The sequence below is a fragment of the Cydia splendana genome, chromosome 4 (genome assembly GCF_910591565.1).
Source record: "Cydia splendana chromosome 4, ilCydSple1.2, whole genome shotgun sequence".
Taxonomy (NCBI): Eukaryota; Metazoa; Arthropoda; class Insecta; order Lepidoptera; family Tortricidae; genus Cydia; species Cydia splendana.
Window position 1 is genome coordinate 15,034,080 of NC_085963.1, and position 22,090 is coordinate 15,056,169.

At 36.1% G+C, this 22,090-nt stretch overlaps 1 protein-coding gene across 1 annotated transcript in view; it reads right to left on the bottom strand.

The window, feature by feature from the left end:
- LOC134789978 (lachesin-like) overlaps positions 1–22,090 on the bottom strand; it is a 31,990-nt gene that overhangs the window by 5,028 nt on the left and 4,872 nt on the right. Inside the window, exons 2-7 of the mRNA XM_063760706.1 lie at positions 16,578–16,677; positions 16,308–16,414; positions 15,726–15,911; positions 13,237–13,429; positions 12,203–12,331; positions 10,216–10,335 (exon numbers count right to left, since the gene is read on the bottom strand). Of these exons, the coding sequence (XP_063616776.1) occupies positions 10,216–10,335; positions 12,203–12,331; positions 13,237–13,429; positions 15,726–15,911; positions 16,308–16,414; positions 16,578–16,644 (802 nt within the window). The 5' untranslated portion in view covers positions 16,645–16,677. The remainder of the gene's footprint in view (positions 1–10,215; positions 10,336–12,202; positions 12,332–13,236; positions 13,430–15,725; positions 15,912–16,307; positions 16,415–16,577; positions 16,678–22,090) is intronic.

Below are 22,090 nucleotides of genomic sequence, written 5' to 3' on the forward strand. Positions count from 1 at the left end.
AGTCGCCCAAACAATCCTTCCACTGTGTGTCGCCGACGCCGAGCCGCCTAAGCCCCAAGTGTTTGGTGCCCGCAAATGATAAAGCGACCAGCTTCTAACCAAAAACTAAATGCATCTAGCGAAATACTCGTACATCGGAAATATTTCACGTTTCATAAAACATAAATCCCCAAACAACGTTAACGCCGAAGAAATTTCCGACGCAATATTTGTATCTCTTTTAGAAAGCATAATTTTCTTATCCAGAAACTTTACAAGGAAACGATAACACCAGTCACGCTTTTTAGAATCTCCATTTCGATCGCAACTTGAGTTTGTTTACTCTCCAGCGTGCTTTGACTTTCGTGCTCGGTGACCTTCAAGCGAAATTGCCTACCTAACTCGGGTCTCGCCCCCACCCATTTCATTATACTAACAAGAAATTTCATCTCAATTAATGTCTAAAATAACACTGTAATACTCTTAATTACGCTCGAGTGAGGCCTGCTTAATTAACACTTACATGTCAGCGGCCCTAACATAGATTGATGACAAATGAAAATGACGATCCCGCGGTGTTCGCTCTTTCGGGTTGGTTTTCGGAATGGCCGGGAAAGCGCTAGTCACTTCGCGAGTTCGCTGCGAACAAAGGTTTGATCGACGGGCCATAATACACGCGCTCGTATCACAGCCAGACAAGTTGGGACCCTAATGCACTTTAATAATTAACGCTTGTTGCTTGACTGAGCGCTGGACTACAGTTGCTTAATGCTTCCTGTTTTTTGTTTTCCTTGGGTAGGCTAATTTGGTGATAGGGACGACATTTGTTTAGTATTTACTACATATGCACCTAACAAGTGAACAACGAGCTTTGCTCAGCCGGCGGCGTATTATCTAATCCTAATATTCCCAAGTGTATCTTCTGCCACCTTAAGGTAAGTCGTCACTGTTTAACACCACTCCATTGCGCGACAGACATTGTCATTAGGTACCTATCATACTGTAACGAGGACAACTGCGACCATTATATTTATGTGTCTAAGTCATAAGTAACTAGTATGATTATTAAACTCGGCATATTTATTATGACTTTAAATATGTACCTTAAAAATACACTTATTTCATTAGCCATGATTACAAGACACACACAGCTAACTGGGGCAGAAGCGCAGATGAGTGCGGAATATAATGTGCAACTCAAAAATGTTCAGAAGCTCAAAACCCGTTCCCATTGTAAATTAACCCGTAAATTTCAGGCGACAACTGCCGTGCCGAGGGAAGTTTGCGAAACCGCCGGCGGCGCTGCACAGCGAACTAAATATGGAGTATTTTTTTATTTAAATATTCACTAAAATAGCACGCTTGCAACGGAAAAAAGTTATGTGAGGACATTTGTTTCAAATATTCATACAAACACAATGAAGTAACTGCGGGTTGATAGTGTATTTAGCAACAAAAAAAAACCTTCTCCTCTAATGCTTAATTATGTAGGTAAATCTTTTCTACGTTCATTATTTAAGGTAGTGATTTCGTTGAATTAACGATAAAAGTTAGACGGACTTAACAAAGAGCATACAAGAAAATAGCCGGGCGTGTGGTTTGCCTTCAGAATTCGCAATAAAAGTAGTTAGCACTCAGTTATTTGTACTGCCGAAGGTTCTTGGAATATTTCACTTTTTACTTCATTTTTTCAATTTCCCCACTCCTGGCTCCGCTAACAAATGCAGCGCTCTGAGATATTGTCATTCTTCTTGAATACGTAATGCCGTGATTTGGCGCTGGTACGTTACGCGGCCAGATTCCCCCGACATACGCTGTTATGAAAGGATGGCGGCTGGAACGTTGTTATTTTATTACGTAACTTACTTTGGTTTATTTTACGCGCGAATAAGTGTTAATGGATTCTTCACTGAGGACATTGCGGTGACTTTTATTATGATTCCTAAGGTATGTTTGCATGTGGCGAGATATATTTTTCAGTCTTATTGAAGCACATTTCCTAGCAACGAGTCGAGTTACGAGGCGCTGATTTCGTGACCGGTTCGAGTATTGAAATCTTCTTTATGAAAGAAATCACTAAGAAACCATATACCCACAGGTATTTATTTTATTGACGTCATCTTCAAATTTAAGTCCAATTATTGTAGGTAAAATAACCGGCAGTAGGTATTCGCGGTCCAGTTAAGTCGGCACAGGATACCCTCGTTTTCCATAAGTTCACTTGCATAAATTTAATTTGCCATAACTACCAAATGCCATTTCATGTGCCATAAATATTGTGTCTCAAAATGGTAATAAATTTTAGTAACCATAGCTAGTTTAAATCATAATCATTTGTTTCAAAGTAAAGGTGGAAACAAGAGAGTGCAGCAGTAGTATTGAAGTGATCAAAAAGCCGAAGCTGCAGAGACGAGCGTGTATGCATGCGCTTCCATATGCGAAGGCAGAAGGACTACTTATCCCGCAGCACCAGAGACTTTAAAAATTAAATAATAAATAAATAAATGACACTCATGGAAGTTAAAATGAAGTTATTTTAGGAAATGATTTTTTTGGCAAACGTAATGTTATGACTTTTAAATTTATGGCATATAAAATTATAACAAATCTCTGTCATACTAATATCTGTATATTTTGAGGCCTTAGGTAATGAAGCCGACAGAACATCTTGTTTTCTAAATGTAATATATGAATGAAACCATATTATGTAGGTACTGTATTGTAGTTAGTATAGGTATTTTAGTTATTCAATTTTATTTCCTTTAATGCATATCAACTAATTTTTTTTTGTTCACCGATGGTTTGATACTTCGCTTGCCCACAATTCTTTTTTTATCTTACAAGAAGAGTCACCGATTTCATGCAATAGGAGCCGGAGAAATCCTCTCACCTCATACGTGGCAATATGAATAAAATATGGTCTCATCAGTTAAACAAAGGAACATTTCACGCCTGAATACTCTCGTATTCATAAAAGATGTATAAATATCATTTAGACGTTTCCAACTAAAAATGTTTGGATGGTTTTATTTTTCTGTGTGTGTAATAAAAGTGAGTGTGATTGTTTCTGCGTTGTACTGGATTAGGTAATTAAATATTAGAACATACTCTAACGAAGTTCAAATAAAATGTTACAAAACTAAAGCAAATGTTCATGTAATATTATTTAGGTTATGTCAAGGTCCGATTCTTGCAAAAGGATTTTTAACGCTGAATTCGATTATGAAATATCAAGTAGATACCTTTTCTAAAAATCATATATAGATGAACAGTGTGGCATATTAGGAGCGGGTTCGAAATTTAATCTGCTACTGATTCGTTATTGATACTAAACTTATTACGTATTTATTAAAGCTGCAAGTATGCAGAGTATAGTCTGTGCGGAAAAAGAAGAGTCACAGAATGTATTGGTTCCATTACATTCCACGACTCTTCTCTTTCCGCATAGGCAGCTCTAACACTCTCACTAAGTGATGTAAGAGTTAAGTCATATTAAATTGATCTCTGGATAACTATGCAGCACTACTAGCGAATAACGAATAATTTGGTAAAGTACGTGTTCCAACTTCAGTACCCACAACGTTATACTAGCTTTAGAAAAGAATACTTATCTCTTATCTTAGAGAACTTATGTTACGAAACTGACTGTACTAAAAGTAAATAGATACCGTCAACCGGAGTGTTTTTATTTCAGAGCGAATATTTCCGAAAATATTAACTTTATCATAATTAGTTTTTAGAGACCCTTATTCGTTTTGAAAGACCTATCCAACGATACCCCACGCTATTGGGACAAAGCAAAAAAAAAATCTAAACAAACATTTTGTATGGGACGTACTTACCCTAAAAAATATATATTTATAGTTTTTATTTTACCGTTCTGTCGCAATAATGCATGATGTATGTATCCATCCATAATAGATTATATACAAATTGATTTAGTTCTTACAAAAGTAAAATATATATTGGCAATTGGGTTTAGAAATTTCGTAGTGATCGTTTTTCACAATGGCTTCAACATTGAACCCGCGCGTTCAGTGATATTGCGTATGATTTTATTGTAAACACTTGTACACGTGACATCAAATAGAAAATATCTTTTTGCTTTCTTGGGTTTCGGTAACTAGTTCAGTATAATATATCAATTTTAGTTTATTGAATTGAATTGTGTTGCTTATATTGAAAAAGGTAAGTACGTGTTCGGTAATAGGAACGTAATATATTTTGCTCGGGGCAATAGTTTAGTTTTAGTTACAAATAAGGTTTCTCTTATCCTACCTAATCTTACATACAGGCTGGATTTTTTTTAATGGGACACTAAGGGCAGTTACCGGATCCCGTGCTGATAAGCTAAAATGGTCTGAGAACACCATCCCTAACGTTTTTATTAACATTTGAGGTTTTATAACAAAATCTTGATAATATTAGATACAAAGTGAGCAATTTATCACAGTAGATTGGGCACTAAAAAGATTAAAAAAAATATAAAAACACAAGATATATAAATTAAAATATTATGACTGACTTTTTTAAAGTTTTCACTAGTTATGTGGAGTACCACATCAAAGTCATTATTTAAGTACTAATTCTCATCAGCTAATATAGCAATACCTATTGGCTGGTGAGAATAGTATAGGTACAATGACGTTCACCATTCGTTTTATTTTATCTTTAAAGAGATCTGTATGGATTCTGACTGCTCAATATTGATCAATACGATTGATTTAGATACATACAGAGATAGAACATACAAACGGTAAGTTCAGAAGTCAAATCAGTAAGTTCATTGACTTACGGAAACGGAAACTTGGAGGAATCAAAAGCTTGACTCAGTTACGGAATGTTTGCTAGCGCTGAAACTTGGCGGTTACATTTGGACCGCCTCGTTACGTTCAACTTGGACTGCAGTAGTGCGGCGCTAGATATTTGATATGACTGTTTGTTTTAAACATAAACCTTAGGCTAAATTTAGAGTACTCAAAATATTAAAAGTATACGATTATTTAGTTAGATATACTGGGTATTTTCCGCAAATCGACAACCATTGTGCCTATTTTGCGTGAAAACGAGGTAGCACTACACTAGCCATCCCAGCTCCTCCACGAAACCTAGCAGTGTCTTCAGTTTGTCAACTGCATGCTTTTGTGTGCACGGAGTCCCTAGGTATGGTTCCTGTATACTTCTACCTGTTTACAGTCTAGCCCCCTTATTAATAAACACACTAATACAAACCTCAATTAGCTAATAATCGTTTGTCATTATCTGTCATTTTGACTTACGTATTTGTAAGCAAGGGATAAAACATAATTTAACTAAACCAGGTCCGTAAAGTTTTATGAATAAGGGGGTAGGAGAATATGAATAAGTTTACGATTATAAAGTTATATTATTTATGATTAAAATAAATCAGTTATTAATTTTGAATACTACTCGTAATACTACCCGAACATTCAATATAAGTCACGCACTGTGAGTTATTAACACGTATTTTGAAAAAAATATGGGAGTATTCTTCTAAAAAATTCAGTATAAAATTGATCTACTAGATAATTTACGAAAGCATTGTCTCCGAAGAGCGTCATAAATGCCACGTTCTCTCAGTCGGAACTAACTCGCATTGTCTTACTCACCACAATAGGTTAATTTTCTTAAGAATTTACCCCGACGCACTCGTAAATTAAAACTTAATATCTCATTACTTGCAAGCACAAACGCCCAGACAAAAAGTAATATTCTATTATTATTCAGTCTCGAAATGAGAAAAATAAACGCAGTTTTATGAAGATCATAAATTATTGAAGAGGTTTAAATTTTTTGTAAATTATGGCTAAGTTATTTTTGTTCCATAATTGTAAAAATTGCAATGATTTCTATTTTGCTGCTTTGAAACGTTTTTAAGACAAGTAAGTAATGTTATTATACTTATCACAAAAATAATCTATGTAATTAGTTAATTATAAATATTTATAAGCATAGGTACTTACTATAAAGGCAATGTTATTATTTATTTTTCACCCTTCCTTTTCAAGTAATCTGTGAAGCAGTTTCCGTCTTAAGTTGATCCTGTCTTTAACGTCTGCTTCACTGTTTCAATGTCCACTTGTTAATTAATCTCATTTTTTATACCGCTCATGATTACAGAGAACTAATTAATTACTCCAATATGCTTAACGCGACCATCAACTATATGATAATGGCATTTGCTCTGCTGATTGGTTTACGTTCTCAAATAAGGTAGCATTTTCACCAAGCGCAAATTGAAGCTTCAACGGTATCTGGGACACATGTACATAGTGGTCGAATATTAATATCGAATCTCTGTTGCAATTTCAAATATGAGATTTCATCAATGCCATTGATAAAATTTCATTGTTCAATGGGACTATGTCCTGCACGAATAAATTAGGCAGCATTTGTTTAGTTTGACTGAGAATTGTCCTTGTGTGTGTTCTACCGCTTGTACAATGGGCTGTGCTCTGAGGAACTATTTGACATGATGCCAACGGCCGCTTTCTGTCACCGAACCGCTCGCCGTCGGCAGGGTGTTCATCCTCACAACCTAAATGGTCGCGTACTGTGCGATTTAAGAGGAATTTCCTCCCGCGGACGCTCCGGCTGCGGAATGAGCTCCCTTCCGAGGTTTTCCCGAGGGTCTACAGTATGGGGTTCTTCAAAAAAGGAGTGTACAGGTTCTTAAAAGCTTACCATCAGGTGGGCCGTGTGCTTGTTTGCCACCGATGTGGTATAAAAAAAAAGAATTAAGTTGTTTAATTTAATTTCGCAAACATTTAAAAAAAGTGAAATGACATGAAACATACAGTCCGAACGTGCACGCTCGGTGCGTGCGTTACGTGGCCATGGCATAAGGCATAAGTGAAATTATTACTAGATGATATATATAACAACATACAGTTTTGTTATAAATATTAAGTGCAAAGTTAGTTTAAGTACCAGCCTTAATCAATTTAATATTAAAACATATTAATTTTTAGCAAAATTTATAAAAACATTTGATAACATAATTAAACTCAATATTATGTTAAATGCAGGTTTATTAAATTATTTTAAAATGAATAAATTGATTGTTCCATTTTAATTCATTGATTACTTGAAAACAATTATAAATGTTTTAAAATAAAATATTTGCACTTATTAATGGGATTGTAAGAAGTATAAATACATATTCAATATTAAGATGCTTAAACAAGAAGTGATACATTCTTAAAAGAGTCTATTGTCATAATGTTGTTTTAATTTCGGCCTTGCTATAAGGAGTGATTTGCGTGTTCCATGCTTATTACCTGTGTCTCCAAGGAGCACATTGGAACTTGACTAGACGAAGCATCCTCGTCTAGTTAATATCTCTTGATTAGGTTCAATCAAGCTAGAACCATATAAACTATCAAGCGACGGAATTTAAACAAGTAAATAATAGTTTGTTATTTATTATTTAATAACGTCAATGTGAGAGGTTTCTGGCATACAATTTACTTAAGAGTTTTATCGGTTATGCGCCGAATGCCACCTCATCTTCTCTAATTAGAGCGATACTTTCAATGGAAGCTGTTTTGCCGCCTCAACCTTTGGCGAGTTCAACTTCTGGCTTGATGCGCTAGTCGCTGATTGATTGCAGTTTGCAGCCGCGTTTTCACGCTAACCATTGGTGCCATACTCGCACTAATACCGGGTGTGGCCTGTGACACGAGCAATAATTTAAACTGAAGGCTGTACTCCTTAAACTAACCAACATTTGATCAGCGACTTTTAAAAATTATAAAGTCTTTAGACTTTTGATTTTTCATAACAATTAAATATATTAATATTAAGAGGGCCTGGCCCTCTGTCGCTGCAGCATTTTCCATTCCAGCCTATTCTGGGCTTTCGTTTTTACTTCCTGATATGAGTGGCTACAGCACCATTCTTTTATCTGTGTCATGTATGATATTCTGGGTCTTCCTCTTCCTCTTTTTTCCTCAATTCTGCCCTCCAGTATGATTTTGTTTAACCCTTCGTGTCGGAGTATGTGACCTATACATTTGGCTCTACGTTTTTCAATGACGTGCATTATTTGTCTCTTCACTTTTGCCTTCTCTAGAACTTCAAGGTTGGTGCGCTTTTCTGTCCAGCTGATTTTGAGCATCCTTCGCCAACACCACATTTCGAATGCTTCTAGACGACGGCGGTCTTGTGTTGTGATGTTCCAACTTTCACATCCGTAGAGGGCGGTGCTCCAAATATAGGTTTTGATTAAGTTTTTCCTTATGTTTATGTGGATTTTGCTGTTGTAAATATGTCTATTTGAAGTAAAAGCTTTCTTTGCCATTGCTATCCTAGTTCTTATTTCTTTCTCGCTTCTGCCTCTTTCTTCGATGATGCTTCCCAGATAGGTAAATGTGTTTACTTGTTGTAGTCTTTCCGAGTTGAGAGCGATGTTTACTCTGGGAGAATTGGTTTTGCTTGTCACCAGAACCTTTGTTTTCTTAACGTTTATTTTAAGGTTATACTTTCGGAAAATTTCGTCCATTTTTTGTATATTTACTTGGAGCGTCTCTTCTGTGTCTGCCATGAGAGCAATGTCATCGGCAAATCTGATCCAGTGCATAGTTGTTCCATTGAAACTTATTCCTTTAGTGCACTCTTTGATTTCATGCATAACTTCCTCTATATATAGGTTGAACAGCAATGGCGATAGACTGCATCCTTGTCTTACTCCCCTCTTTATATTTGCAGTTTTAGTTACATCATCTATTGTTACTTCTGTCAGTTGGTTCTTATACAGTTCTACAATTATTCTCCTGTCCTTCCAATCTATGTGTTTGCGTTTCAGGAGGTCAAAGAGTTGGTTCCATTCAACATTGTCGAAAGCCTTCTCTAAATCTACGAAGCTGATGTACGTGCTTTTGTTAAGGTCAAGGCGTCTTTCGATAATATTGCGTAAAGCCAGTATGGCTTCCCGAGTTCCTATGTTTTTCCTGAACCCAAACTGATCGTCCCTAAGGTTTTCTTCTACTTTAGGGTAAAGTCTGTTCTGTATGATTTTTAGGAGAATTTTTGAAGCATGTGACAGCAGACTGATCGTTCGGTAGTTTCCACATTCCACTGCGTTACCTTTTTTAGGAATGGTAATTGTTTTGCTCGTCGAGAACTCCTCTGGTACCTGCCCTGTGTCATAAATGGTTGATATTAGGTTGTAAAGGTAGTTTTTAGCTTCAGGGCCGCAACATTTTAATAGTTCTGCTGGCACATTGTCTTTTCCTGGTGCTTTCTTATCTGCTAATGCTTCCAGTGCACTCTCGAATTCTCTCCAGAGTATGTTCGGGCCTTTGGAGTCATCCGGGACTTTTTCTTCTTCCTCCAATATGTCTCCGTTAAGATTTGTTCCTTCGTATAGTTCCTCTATGTATTCAACCCACCTGCCGACTACATCTTCTTTATCGTATAGCAGTTTGCCTTCTTTGTTGCTTATGACCTTGCTCTTTGTTTTCTTCTTTCCTTGCAATGTTTTTACCAAATTGTAACCTCTTTCCAGAAAACCTCTCTGCATACAGAAATCTATTTTACTACACTGTGCGTCTAACCACTTTTCTTTCTGCTGGACACATAGGGTTTGGATTCTGTTTTTATACTTCCTATACAGATTTTGCCCTTCCTCCGTTGGAGTGTCTTTATATTTATTTCGTAGTAGTATTAAATAATACCGTCAAATCAGGGTACGCTGTCATCAGTGTAATTGACGTCGCTTGTCACGCTTTAAACATAACCATAACAACAAGTGTGTCGCTTAACTTTAAACTCGGGTAAATCCATTCGACCCTCTCAGCAAATATCTACCCTATTACCTTTTCTTAATACCAAAATTGCATAATCTGACAGATGGATTTACCCGAGTTTGAAGTTAAGCGACACAAGTGTTCTAAAAATTAAAATACAAGTTATTTTTAAAAATTGTTAAGTAAGCCTACAGTTTAAAATTTTGCGCGTGTTACAGGCCACACCCGGTATATAGTAACACGGGAGTTGACGAGAGCTTTACTGGTTAAAATGATTGAAGATTTAATGTTTATTTGCCCTAATAATTCAACCCTTAGAAGTACAAGTATTTAAGTGTGAGTAATTTATTTATTTCAATTTAAAATCAAATAACAAGATCCATAACGTTAAGTTAAATTTTGTAAGCTGTAGCTGATGATAAAGTCACGAGCAGCGATTAGTTGCCAGAAAAAAAATTGTACTTACTTGAATCTCTGACCCAGTAGTTAATGGATTTGGGTGAGGACTCGACGTAGCACTCGAGCGTGACGTCAGTGCCCAGCGGAGCACCCACTAGCTGGTTCGGCACTTGGATCACTGGGTGAACTGCATTATAAAAAAAACACTTCTATATATTTTACAAGCTTTTATTTAACTTGCCCTGATAATTAGTGTGGGTCAAATCTTGGAAGCTAAATTTGACCCACTTCCCGATTTCCTATTAAGGTGAAATTTTGCATTCATAATATAATATGTAAAACGGATAACAATGCAATATTGTGAATTACATGGAGCTGATCTGATAATGGAGTCAGGAGGTATCCATGAGAACTCTTGTGATAAAATAACACAAACTAATTGTGTTTGGGGTCGTTAGAATTGTCTCGAAGAGTATTAGTTGCATATGGAAAGAAAAGTACAGTCACCAATAAAAACTTGAGCAAAAAATTAAACTTTTATATTACAGATGTAACAGCATATTTAAAGCATTTACAGGTACAATTAAATAAAAGTTCCCCGATAGATTTTTCATCATTGGGCATATTCATGGGCTCGACGCGCATCAAGTAATTAAGCCTTTTAAAACATACGAACGAATGGTAATCGTTGGTTGATTTTTGAAGACGTGGTTGCCTAATTTGGGTTCGATCCTAGTTATAAAGTTCTTAAAATATTTATTTCCGTAAAATCAGGTAACTATAGTCCTTAAGTGCAACTATGGTCCAGTTTTTACAAGCTTTTATTTAGTTTCACCTGACCGTTGTCTGTCTGTCTGTCTGTCTGTATGTCTGTCTGTCTGTCTGTCTGTGTGTAATCAAATCTTGCAAGTTAAATTTGATCCACTTCCCGGTTTCCGATTGAGCTGAAATTGATGCTGATATGAGCGGAAATAGAAATACATAATAGATAACTATTTTACTCGAACTTGAACTTGGACTATAGTTGTAAGCTGTGGACTAAAGTTACTTATCTGATTTTACGGTTCTTTATTAGGTTTTTACATGAGTATAAATCTAACAATTTGATAACAATGATAACATTCTCTATGAAAATATTTATTTTTACTATGATTTGAGGAAAGACAAAATGGGTATATAAAAAGTAAAAAAATTGCAGTAAGGCAAAATGTCCACGCCAACGCTGTGACAAACAGTTTCAGCCTGAAAATAATTAAAAGCTACTACTCGCTGACGTTGAATAACGTCATTAATAACAAGCCCAACGAAAGTTGTCAAAATAAACAACAGTTACAATACAACCCTACGGTTTAGATTGAGACTAAAAATCTCACTGACTTAGCGATATATCTTTGTAGATCGAATCTCGAAAATATACACAAATCACGGATTAATATTTATTTAAACATCTTTTGTAAGAATTTTAAAATTAAACAAATAGATGTAGATATCTAGTTCTTTAAAAGAGGAGAAATTATTTACTTATTGACTTATTTTACTGATTAAATATCTCATAATTTAATGACTGATGAACTCACATATAGGGAATGCAAATCGGTTATTTTCGGTTATTTTTTGTATGGAAATTATCGCTTATTAACCGAAACCGCGGTTATTGCCATACAAAAAATAACCGATTTGCATTCCCTACTCACATACCGATTCGAACTTTAAGATACGTCAGTTAACAGATCTAGAAACGATATGTATTAAATATGTCAGTGTCAAATGTGATGTTTCTTCAAACAAAAACGTCACTTTTGACAGTGACACATCTAATCCATATAGTTTCTAGATCTTATCTTAAAGTACGAATCGGGCAGAATCCCTGTAACTCATAACAACAGTCTTTTCACAAGTAACAATGTATCCCTAAGAATATTGAGAATATCAGGATACATTATATCCGAACAGATGAGCCAACGCACACAACAAAAGTAACAGCTTCATTTCGGCGCAAACATCTATTCACTTATGACATATTTGGCAAACAAGAGGGGTAAGGGTAAACATACAGTGCACTTTGATCAGTATCCTCTTGCTCACGGTGGGGGGGACGCCGTTGCTCGCGATGCAGAGGTAGGCGCCCATGTCCGACCGAGAGACTTTACTCAGAGTCAATACCTCTTCTTTGTACATGTTCACTGCGGAATAAAGGCCTAGGTTAGACTAAAATAAGGTTAGATACAAAAATATAATGGAATACTGTAAAATGAGGTGAGTAGGGTCAAAACTGAAATTCAAACCTCGATAACATTTTATTTTTACATATGAAAACTGAATGGTGTATATAATAAGTGTTCCGGACGTTTGTATTGTAGTTTCTATTTTATTTTGGGTAGTTCCATTTCATAACTTTGACGATAAAGAGGAAAACCCACCTCACCCCGTAGTGCCTCGTATTTGGGGTGAGAGGGGTTTTCATACAAAGGTGATTTTGGAAGATTGTTGTATCGTTTTTTTTTTATTATGCGTATATATTAATACATATATAAATTGGAATACATTATTTTTGTAGCAGTAGCCTTAAAATCCCTTCTCACCCCCTCTCAAACCTTCGGTCCCCATTCATAACCCACCTCTTCCCGCGAAACCTACTCACCCCGTTTTACGGTACCATAAATAGAGAGTTTTGATTAAGCCGTAAATTTGCAGAGGCAGCTATAAATAACTATTACATCCCCAGTAACAATAAGTACTAATCTAAATATAACAAGAAAAGTGTTAACTACCTATACAATTTTATTAAGTATTAAATTAATAGATCTATGAGTCTATGACTTTAAAATAATATGAGTGATATGATCTATCAGTATCAAAAGTGTCGTTTCTACCTGTAAATATTTCACGTGGACATTGACAGATCACACCCACAACAAATCCAGGTAAATTTTTCAACCTATTATTACAATTAGAATACGCCTCTAGATGATTTTGAACTATTTGATAAGTACAATGTACTTAGAGTCTGTGCGGAAAGAGAAGAGTCGTGGAATGTAAGGGAACTCATACTTTCTACGACTCTTATCTTTTTACGCACAGACTTTACCTTTATTTTTCCCTCCATACTGATCTCTCAGAACGATGTCCGCGCCGTCCTCGCGGCGCCACACCACCATGGGGGCAGGAATGCCGCGCGCGCGACACGAAACGCGCACGGTCCCGCCTTCTGGAACCATGACGTCGCTCGACGTCTCTTCGGCAATAAAGTCTGGGGGGATCACCACGTCCAGATAGCCCATCTGTTTCAATAAAATACAAATATTTGAGTTGGTTTTTGTTTGCATATGGCGTTTTAATTTTTTAATTAAACCATTGAAAACAGAACAGGCATTATATTTTCATACTGAATAACAAATAACTTTCTTAAAACATCTATGTTCTAAGTGAGTTCCCTCTGCCAATAAACTATCCTACAGTTTGGCAGAAAAAAAAACTGTAGAAATAGGGTTTAATCGCCTGAATAAGTAAGTGATTTTTTTACTCTCGCCATTACACCGAGACGCGCCTAAAATAAACTCATCTAGCTGCAGCCTAAAGTATTTGCATATTATATGAATGTGCGGTACCTACGGAAGTGACCACTAAACACTGTTCAAAGTAACAAGTAAATTTTGAAAGCGATTTTTTCATAATAATATAGGTTATAGTTAAAAGTCGTCGTTGTCTTTAGTACGTAAAAGAAGTAGCTGAGAGGATACATCCGAGAGTGAATTCCGCTAAGAGTGAATTTCTATTGTTAATTATCTATTTTACCAGCTTACGTTAAACCATTAAGTAATTAAATGACACTCAGCTTCAAGCGGTTACTTTGATAAGACAAATTGAATTGAATTCATAGACCGGCATGGTGTAATTTTTATCCCATTTCGTCAACTGGCGTCATGCTGTGCGGACGTCCCGTCCCGTCGAAGCCTGGCAGCTGCAGCAAACGCATAGAACCATATGGGGGTACAAACCATTCGGTCACACTAACACGTACGTCCTTTTTCATTAACGCGCTTGCACTGTCGCCAACAATTTATGCCGTTATCAGGCGTGGGTATAAATTACAGTGCGGCGCAATAATTTAGGGGCACCATGCACGAATCATTGCTCGCTGCGTTCCCGCTGACCCGCACTTTAATTCAGTTTATCTTCCCAATGTTTATTGTTTCAATCACTATTTTATTTGGATTACTTATACAGGGTGATTCAGGAGACGTGAGCAGGACTAACACTGCGCATATCGTTCATTATAAGCTACTGTTTCGTATCAGTATTAGTGAGGTTAACGTTAATTTTCTAGTCGTGTTGAAAAAAAAAGTTATTAATTTTTTTACGACATTCATGGTCACCCTAAAATTAGAATACTAATCTACCGATATTCTGTGTCAAATTGAATGTCATTACTGTCATCACGGTCTGGTTACTTTTGAAAACTCGTATCTCACTCAAGTTTGACAGTTTATTTTCTTCGTAATCAAAATGCCATTACGGTTAAAGAGGTTTTATGTTTATTAATTAGGTCCTGTAGGGTGACCATGATTGTTGAGGATTAAATTTGCCCTCACCAAAAAGTTAAAAAATAGGAAAAAGTGTTGTTATTTCTCCTAAATACGACGGTGATCGATCAATTATCAGTTACTGAGTGTGCAGGATTAGTCCTGCTCACGTCTCATGAATCATCCTGTATATGTATTTGAGTATTATCAATTTATTTGAGTATAAATGGTTAAGACGATAGCTACGATAAAATAAGGATAAACTGTAGGGCAAACGTCCATTTGAACAAGATACCGCTTAGGGTGACTCAGATCAGAAAGAAACAAGCCAAACCTTATTGTTAAGAGTGGCCAATTACTATGTAGTGGCCAATAATAATAGCAATCACCCTATTTTCTGTGCTGCAATCAAACGACAGGTGACAAAAGTACACAAATACGATAAAATGGCGCTAACGTATATAACATTATACGCGTAATTATTTTGCTGCAGAGTAAGATTAAGTTTGTAAGTAGGTACAGAAAGGGCATTTCCATGTTTGTCAGTTTTGCTAATATGACGCGTGTAACGATGCCTTTGCTATCCATATGCATGACTCTTACGTTTAGCTTTATTGCGTTCAGTGGGATATAAACAATGTCTTATTATCACGTATATGAGGAAAATGTTATTAGAGTATATTTGTAATTATTATTTCTTTCGCTCATTCGTTCTATGACAAAAGTAATACTCTTGGGTTATGTAAATAGTTGAAGGTACTTTTGTATTTGATACCTACATGCGACAAATAATACATAGTTAAGTAATCGACTTTTCTATACGAATGAATACGAAATAACGTTTTATTAGAATCATCAAAGTTACACAATCGTCTGTCTTCTTACCTTATAGACAAACAGTTAAAAAATTAAAAATATGTATTGTAAATTGTAAACATAAGCACAAGGTTTCGCGTGGTTTTGTCTAAAGTACGTAAATATCGAAATTATGATAGTTACTCATGGTATGTGGCCTCTCTCGGATTTTAGCGGACTATATTACAGTTTTTCTTACCTGACTTTGCATTGGATCAGTATTAATTTGGCACATATACTGGCCCCTGTCTTCTTCTTGGACGTTCCTGATGTGGAGATTCCAGACCGTTTGTCCGTTGTGCGACACTCCCACTCTATGGTTGTTAGTTATCACGTGCACGTGTATTGCTTGAATTGCCTTCGTGTCTGCCTTCACCCATCCTACCTATAAATAAGCATTTTCCATTAACACATTCAACACCAAGAACCCGACTGTCGGGTACACTGTTCGTAGCGACTACGCGCTACATACGACGAAACCGTGGCTACGCGCTACGAGCGTAACCCGTAGCACTTAGTGGTATTGAATGTGTTAAAAATATCCTTTTATTTATTTAAATTATATAATTATTCCGGTTCTATGATAGAAGCAGCCATTAAAAAGGCTTAAATGGCTTAACTAATTAATGTTATTAAGGATATTATTTACAAATAAATAATACCTAAAAAGCATATTGTTTTACTAAATGAGTTAAGAAACTCTATCTCAATAATTTAGACGTCTAGACATTGCCAAATCGTTTGATGTTGTCAATTTAAATGAAAAAATATTTAAACTTACTCTATAACCCCCAAGGTTCTGCACTAGACACCTAAATGTAGCATTCCGTCCAATGGCTACAGTTAAATTTGTTATTGGCTCTACAAACTCCGGTTGGAAAGCCTGCCCTGTAAAATGAAACAGTTTTAAAATTAAATTATCTAAAGTAGTGGAAAATATTGTTGCGAAAGCTTTAGCACTAAAGATGGCTGTAGGTGTAGATATTTTTATATAGCTACTTACCTACCTACTAGTTGAATAAAAAGCTCGTATGTATGAATAGGTACTTACCTGCAAGCTTAGAATCTAAACCAAGCATGAAGACAGCCAGTAGGTACAACGACCACCAAGACTGCATATTTTCTTCTACGGTTAAGGCTGCGTTGTGAAGCTGCAAAAATAAGAAGATACTTTGGGATCCAAGTAAGAATAATTTGAAGGTGATAATTATGGTAACTAAACGGGTAAAAAGAGAGAAACAAGAGTTAATTATGATGGAGCTATTAATCCGTATGATTTAACTTGAATTGTTACATTAATGCTTCAAGTTTAATTCCAGAATATTTTTCACAAGAATTACACATGTTTTAAAATTTTACAGTCCTAGTTAAAGCTTCATAAATTAATGTTATCTTGATTTGATGCGTTTTACTGTAGTTCGTAGTAAAAAAAAAACAATTTATTTTTGTATGAGTTTTTTATTTTTTATTAGTATGCCGTACTCGAAAATTTTGAAAATAGAAGCTTTATTTTACGCCACAAATCATAAAAAAGTACGACTGAGGCGGGCTCAAAGCTCACAATGTAGAAAATACACCGTCAGTATATTTGCAAGCACGGCAATTAGGAGCCGTGTGTGATGTCACGACACGTGGAAAGCTATTCGGGTCCCTTCCGCACGACAATTTTGCGATTCGATCAGTCAATAATGATTCCCCACATATCTATATGACAGCCATCTTTTTACCTTGTATCGCCATTACACTGGAGTGCCGACCGAAAATGTATAAAATGAGTGCGGATGCGATCGCGTACCGGTAACTACTTTTCCGCACAAGTGTGATAATGCCTGAGAAAAATTCGAGGCGTAGTATGTAGGTACCTAACGGTAGCGTGAAAACAGTGACCGCCATATTGAAACTTGTATCGTTCGAGGTTATGGGTAGCGATTTTAAATAGCTAGTATGTGCTTGCACGTCGAGGGATAAAATAAAACCTTTTACAGGTTGACTTTGATAAATTTTATACTTCCATTTGCTCTTAGTGGTTGTTTAAGGAAGTTTTAATAACGATAGGTAATTTAGCCAAGAAAAAAAAAACGGGACCCTTCATCTCTCGATTGTCATTACCGTATCGGTGTCAAATCAGAGTGCGTTTTATGGTCTTCTATGTGTGGTTCAATGTAAATATGAGTTGATTAAACAAGGTTTTTCATTACTGATACAAGCTTCATTGTTACATAAAACTTTCTTTATACAATACCTACTAAACTTCTCATAAATTAAATTCTAACGAATCCATATTTAATGAGGTTTTATTTTTCTGTGTTTTTGTTTTAGTTCAATTGGAAATCGCAAAGTGATTCAGATATTAATGGCAAGATTTTAAAAATAGTTCTTATTTTTAAAAAGTTGAAAAGCAATATTAAAACATATTGTATACATAATTATGTTACTGTAAAAGCCCGAAGTACGGCAAAACCTAGGATTTACCGGTAAAACCTAGGTCTTACCACGGCGACCGGTAAAGTTTGAATCATGCACTGATTCTCAACCCCTCCCGCTCAAACCCCCGTACACCGCACCGCATGCGCCGTTAAGTGGGTTAGGTAAGGTTTGAACTGCGATCCTCACAGAACCGAACAAAAGTGGGTTAGGTTAGGTTAGAACTGCGACCCTTACAGAAACGAAATGCTACTAATAAAGTGGGTGGTTTTTACCTCCTTTTCTACATAGTGCACCATCTACCATAATCTTTCATCGGGCCCCATAGAAGTCGGTTTTTTTTTCTTAAAGATTATCATCTAATAATCTCAAGAATCAGTGCATGATTCAAACTTTACCGGTCGCCGTGGTAAGACCTAGGATTTACCATATCGGTGTTGGTAAAAGCCCGAAGTAAACTAGTAAGATTTAAGTTTTCGGGCTTTTACCGATCGGCATCGGTAAAAACTAGAAGAACGTACTTCGGGCTTTTACAGTAACACATACATAAATAAGTAAATAACTCTCTATATTGTTTTAAATATTGAATTAAGCGTTTAAAATCAGCCAATATGAAATTGACAAAGTGTTAAATTACCAAGACAAACTTAAATTTTTTTTATTGTCCAAGAATAAAAATATATATCGAGATTGATTACGGAACTCTATTAACGGCTTACTCGTTTCATATTGTAAAATAACAGATGGATAACGGAGCCTCCGAATATAATCAGGGTATTAAACACGATAAAAATTTACTGCATGACAGCGGTATCAAGGCATAATCCAGGGTTCGATTGGGAATGTTCCAATAATTTTTAAAATCACTGCGAATTCGGGGTTATACTTGTACGGATCCGTGATTTATATGGGTGCAGAGTTTTGAATTTGTATTACTTCGGTGGATTAGGCTACACCTGCGGAGTCCCTTGAGAGACCCTTATTGGGATCTTGAAGAGTAAGTAAATAAATACCAGAGCCATACAATTTAAGATATCTTTTGTTACTTACTAGCACATAATTTTGTTCACTGACAATAAGTTTACATACAACATAGTCTACAAAAAAGTTATACACTTAATAACCCTTTGTCGCGAACATGCGAACCGGCTAATAGTTGCCAGCGTCATGGAGTAGATGGCGCTCGCAGTCATGTTTAAGTTAAATAACCGCTTCTAGGTTATTGTGATTTTTTAGGAAAAGACAAGAGGGTAGACGCCGAACGATAGTAAGAAAGGGAGGTTAATGTGCGAACAGATCGACGGAGGGAGAATTTTGCTTTGGGGATCAATTCAACGGCTTTCTTATGGTGTTATTAGATTAATGATGTGCCTCAAGTAAATTGTGACTAACGTATATCAGTATTCAGAGTGAACAGTGATCCGAGGGAATTGTTGATGCCTAATATGAACTTATGGTAAACTTAGTGTGAGGAATGGGGTCGCTATAAGGGGAGGTTTGGAGGCGACTATGAGGTTCAAGAAACCAGGTGGATAATCAGGTGAAACCTATTTTATATGCAGGTAATAAAGTAGGACACCAGCAATGAGTGAATCGTCATCTCACTAACGTCCAGGCCTCATATAGGTATGTAGTATGATTACATATTGCTAACCAGTATCAGTAAAGGCATCATCTCATTCGATAGGTTAACCAGTATGGTGAGCTTGAAGAATGTCGTCAGCTGTGGTGCCACGTGCCCGAGGCGCCAAGACGCATCAGATAGACAAATTTTGACAACATTCAAAATGTTTAAGCTTAGATACTAACAAAAATAACTGATGTAATACGCTTTCATTGCTGATTGTATCTCCTATCCCTAGAGCATCTGTCAAATTTCTAATGACTCTAATAAGCTCAAACTAGCGTTGGCGGACCGACGCAGACTGCAGGCTGCAGCTCTCCGCGACATGCCTCGGCGCTGGCGACGGCGGCGGCAGGGGAGGCGAAGAACTACCCTCGTTTTTGTACTCCAGATGATGCTCCTCGGTAGGTAGTGAAACATGTCGAGGAATTTTCGACTTAAAATACGTGAGTGGCCCGTTTTAATATACTTAATATGTCTGTGTCTCACGCAAGTTTTGTTATTTAAATAAACAAAGTTATCAAAACACTAAATCATTCCTGAACTGCACCCTTACTTGTCTTATTTTTAACCGACTTCCAAATCTCAAAGAAGGAGGTTATCAATTCGGTTGTATGTTTTTTTTTATTTTTTTTTTATGTTTGTTACTCCATATCTCCGTCATTACTGAACCGATTTTGAAAATTCTTTTTTTGATTCAATGTATATGCATACAGATTGGTCCCGTTTTTGTCAAAACCCAGTTCTGATGATGGGATCTACGAGGAATCGAGGGAACTCCTCAAATCTTAAAGGCATACATATAGTGATTTTTGGGTTTTTATCAACAAATCAAGCATATACATCCAAAAAAGTGACATTTGATGAAGTGGAACTGCTGATGATGATCAGAACGGAACTCTTCAACGACGCATAGTTCACGGTTGGCGATTTGTCCTCTTCGTTATGTTTGTTAAGCAAGTTAAGTTTTTAAGCCACATTTTTGTCAAGCTCGAGTTCTGATGATGGGATCCACGAGGAATCGAGGGAACTCCTCAAATCTTAAAGTATTTTCGTAATGAATTGTCCCATGAATTTGAACCTTAATACTATCACGATAGTTGCTTTTTAAACGAAATGGTTGCTTTGGAACGTACTGTAGAGCGCTCTTAAAAGAAACAAAGGCTTTTGTTTAACGGATTAGCACCCGAACCCGAAAAAATCATCTGAGATAATTTATACTATACCATCTACAATAATCTTTCACCGGCCCCCATAGATGTCGGTTTTCTTTTCTTAAAAATTATATATTCTGATATTTCTGAAAAATTGAGATATTATGTCTAATGATCCTCGACATGTATGTATTTAAACTGCATAAATATGCAATTGTGCGTTTGTGGATTACATTTATTTTTTGAAATATATGATCCCTTTAGGGTAAAACCCTGTTCGCCTGTTCCATCGTATGTTACATTTAATCCACTGACATGGATTAAACTGGCAAAAGAATGTGTTTATTCCATTTAAAACTCAAAAGTTACGGACATCAGAATAGTCAGTTACTACTATATTTTCCACTACATTGATGTACATTGTCTTAGAGCGGGTCTCAGAGCTCCGAGAACAACTTGGACGTGGAAACTAAGTTTACAAACGCCGTCGGAAATTTCATACCGACCGGTAAACTTGTTGTAGCTACGTACCTTGCTTCTGTATAGGGATTTCAAATAAAGTTAACTATCTGCAACTCTTTTGTTATATTTTATCATGGGTTTTCTACCAATAATATTTTGAGTACATTTAACCACTTAGCTAACAGCTATTCCATCACTGTATATTTATACTGTATCTAAAGAACTTACTACTACTTAAACCATGTTTTTGTTCACAGGGGAAAAATATAATTTTATATAAAAAGTAACCTAAAATTAAATAACACAAAACTAAAAATAATACCGAAACAATAAATAAATTTAATATCAAAACGCATGATAGCTAGAGGATATGGCGCCTGGGGCAGACACCAAATTTGCATTTAATTTAGACAAATACAGTGTATATGTGTTTTTTTAGTACATCGGTGGGTAACAAGTTTACGACCCACCTGATGGTAAGCGGTCACCGCATCATATCGACGTCTACACTCCAAAAGTGTTACATGCGCGTTGCCGACCATTTTAAAACGTATGCACTTCTTTTTTAGGGTTCCGTAGGGAAATGGAAAAAAACGGAACCCTTATGGATTCGTCATGTCTGTCTGTCTGTCTGTCTGCCCGTCCGTATGTCACAGCCACTTTTTTCCGAACATATAAGAACTATACTGTTGAAACTTGGTAAGTAGATGTATTATGTGAACCGCATTAAGATTTTCACACAAAAACAGAAAAAAAAAACAAAAAGTTTTGTGGGTTCCCCATACCATACTTAGAACTGAAACTCAATTTTTTTTTTTCATGAAACCCATACGTGTGGGGTATTGTTTGTTCGTTTGTATAATTACGAAATTCAATTTACAGTTAATAAGATACATTTAA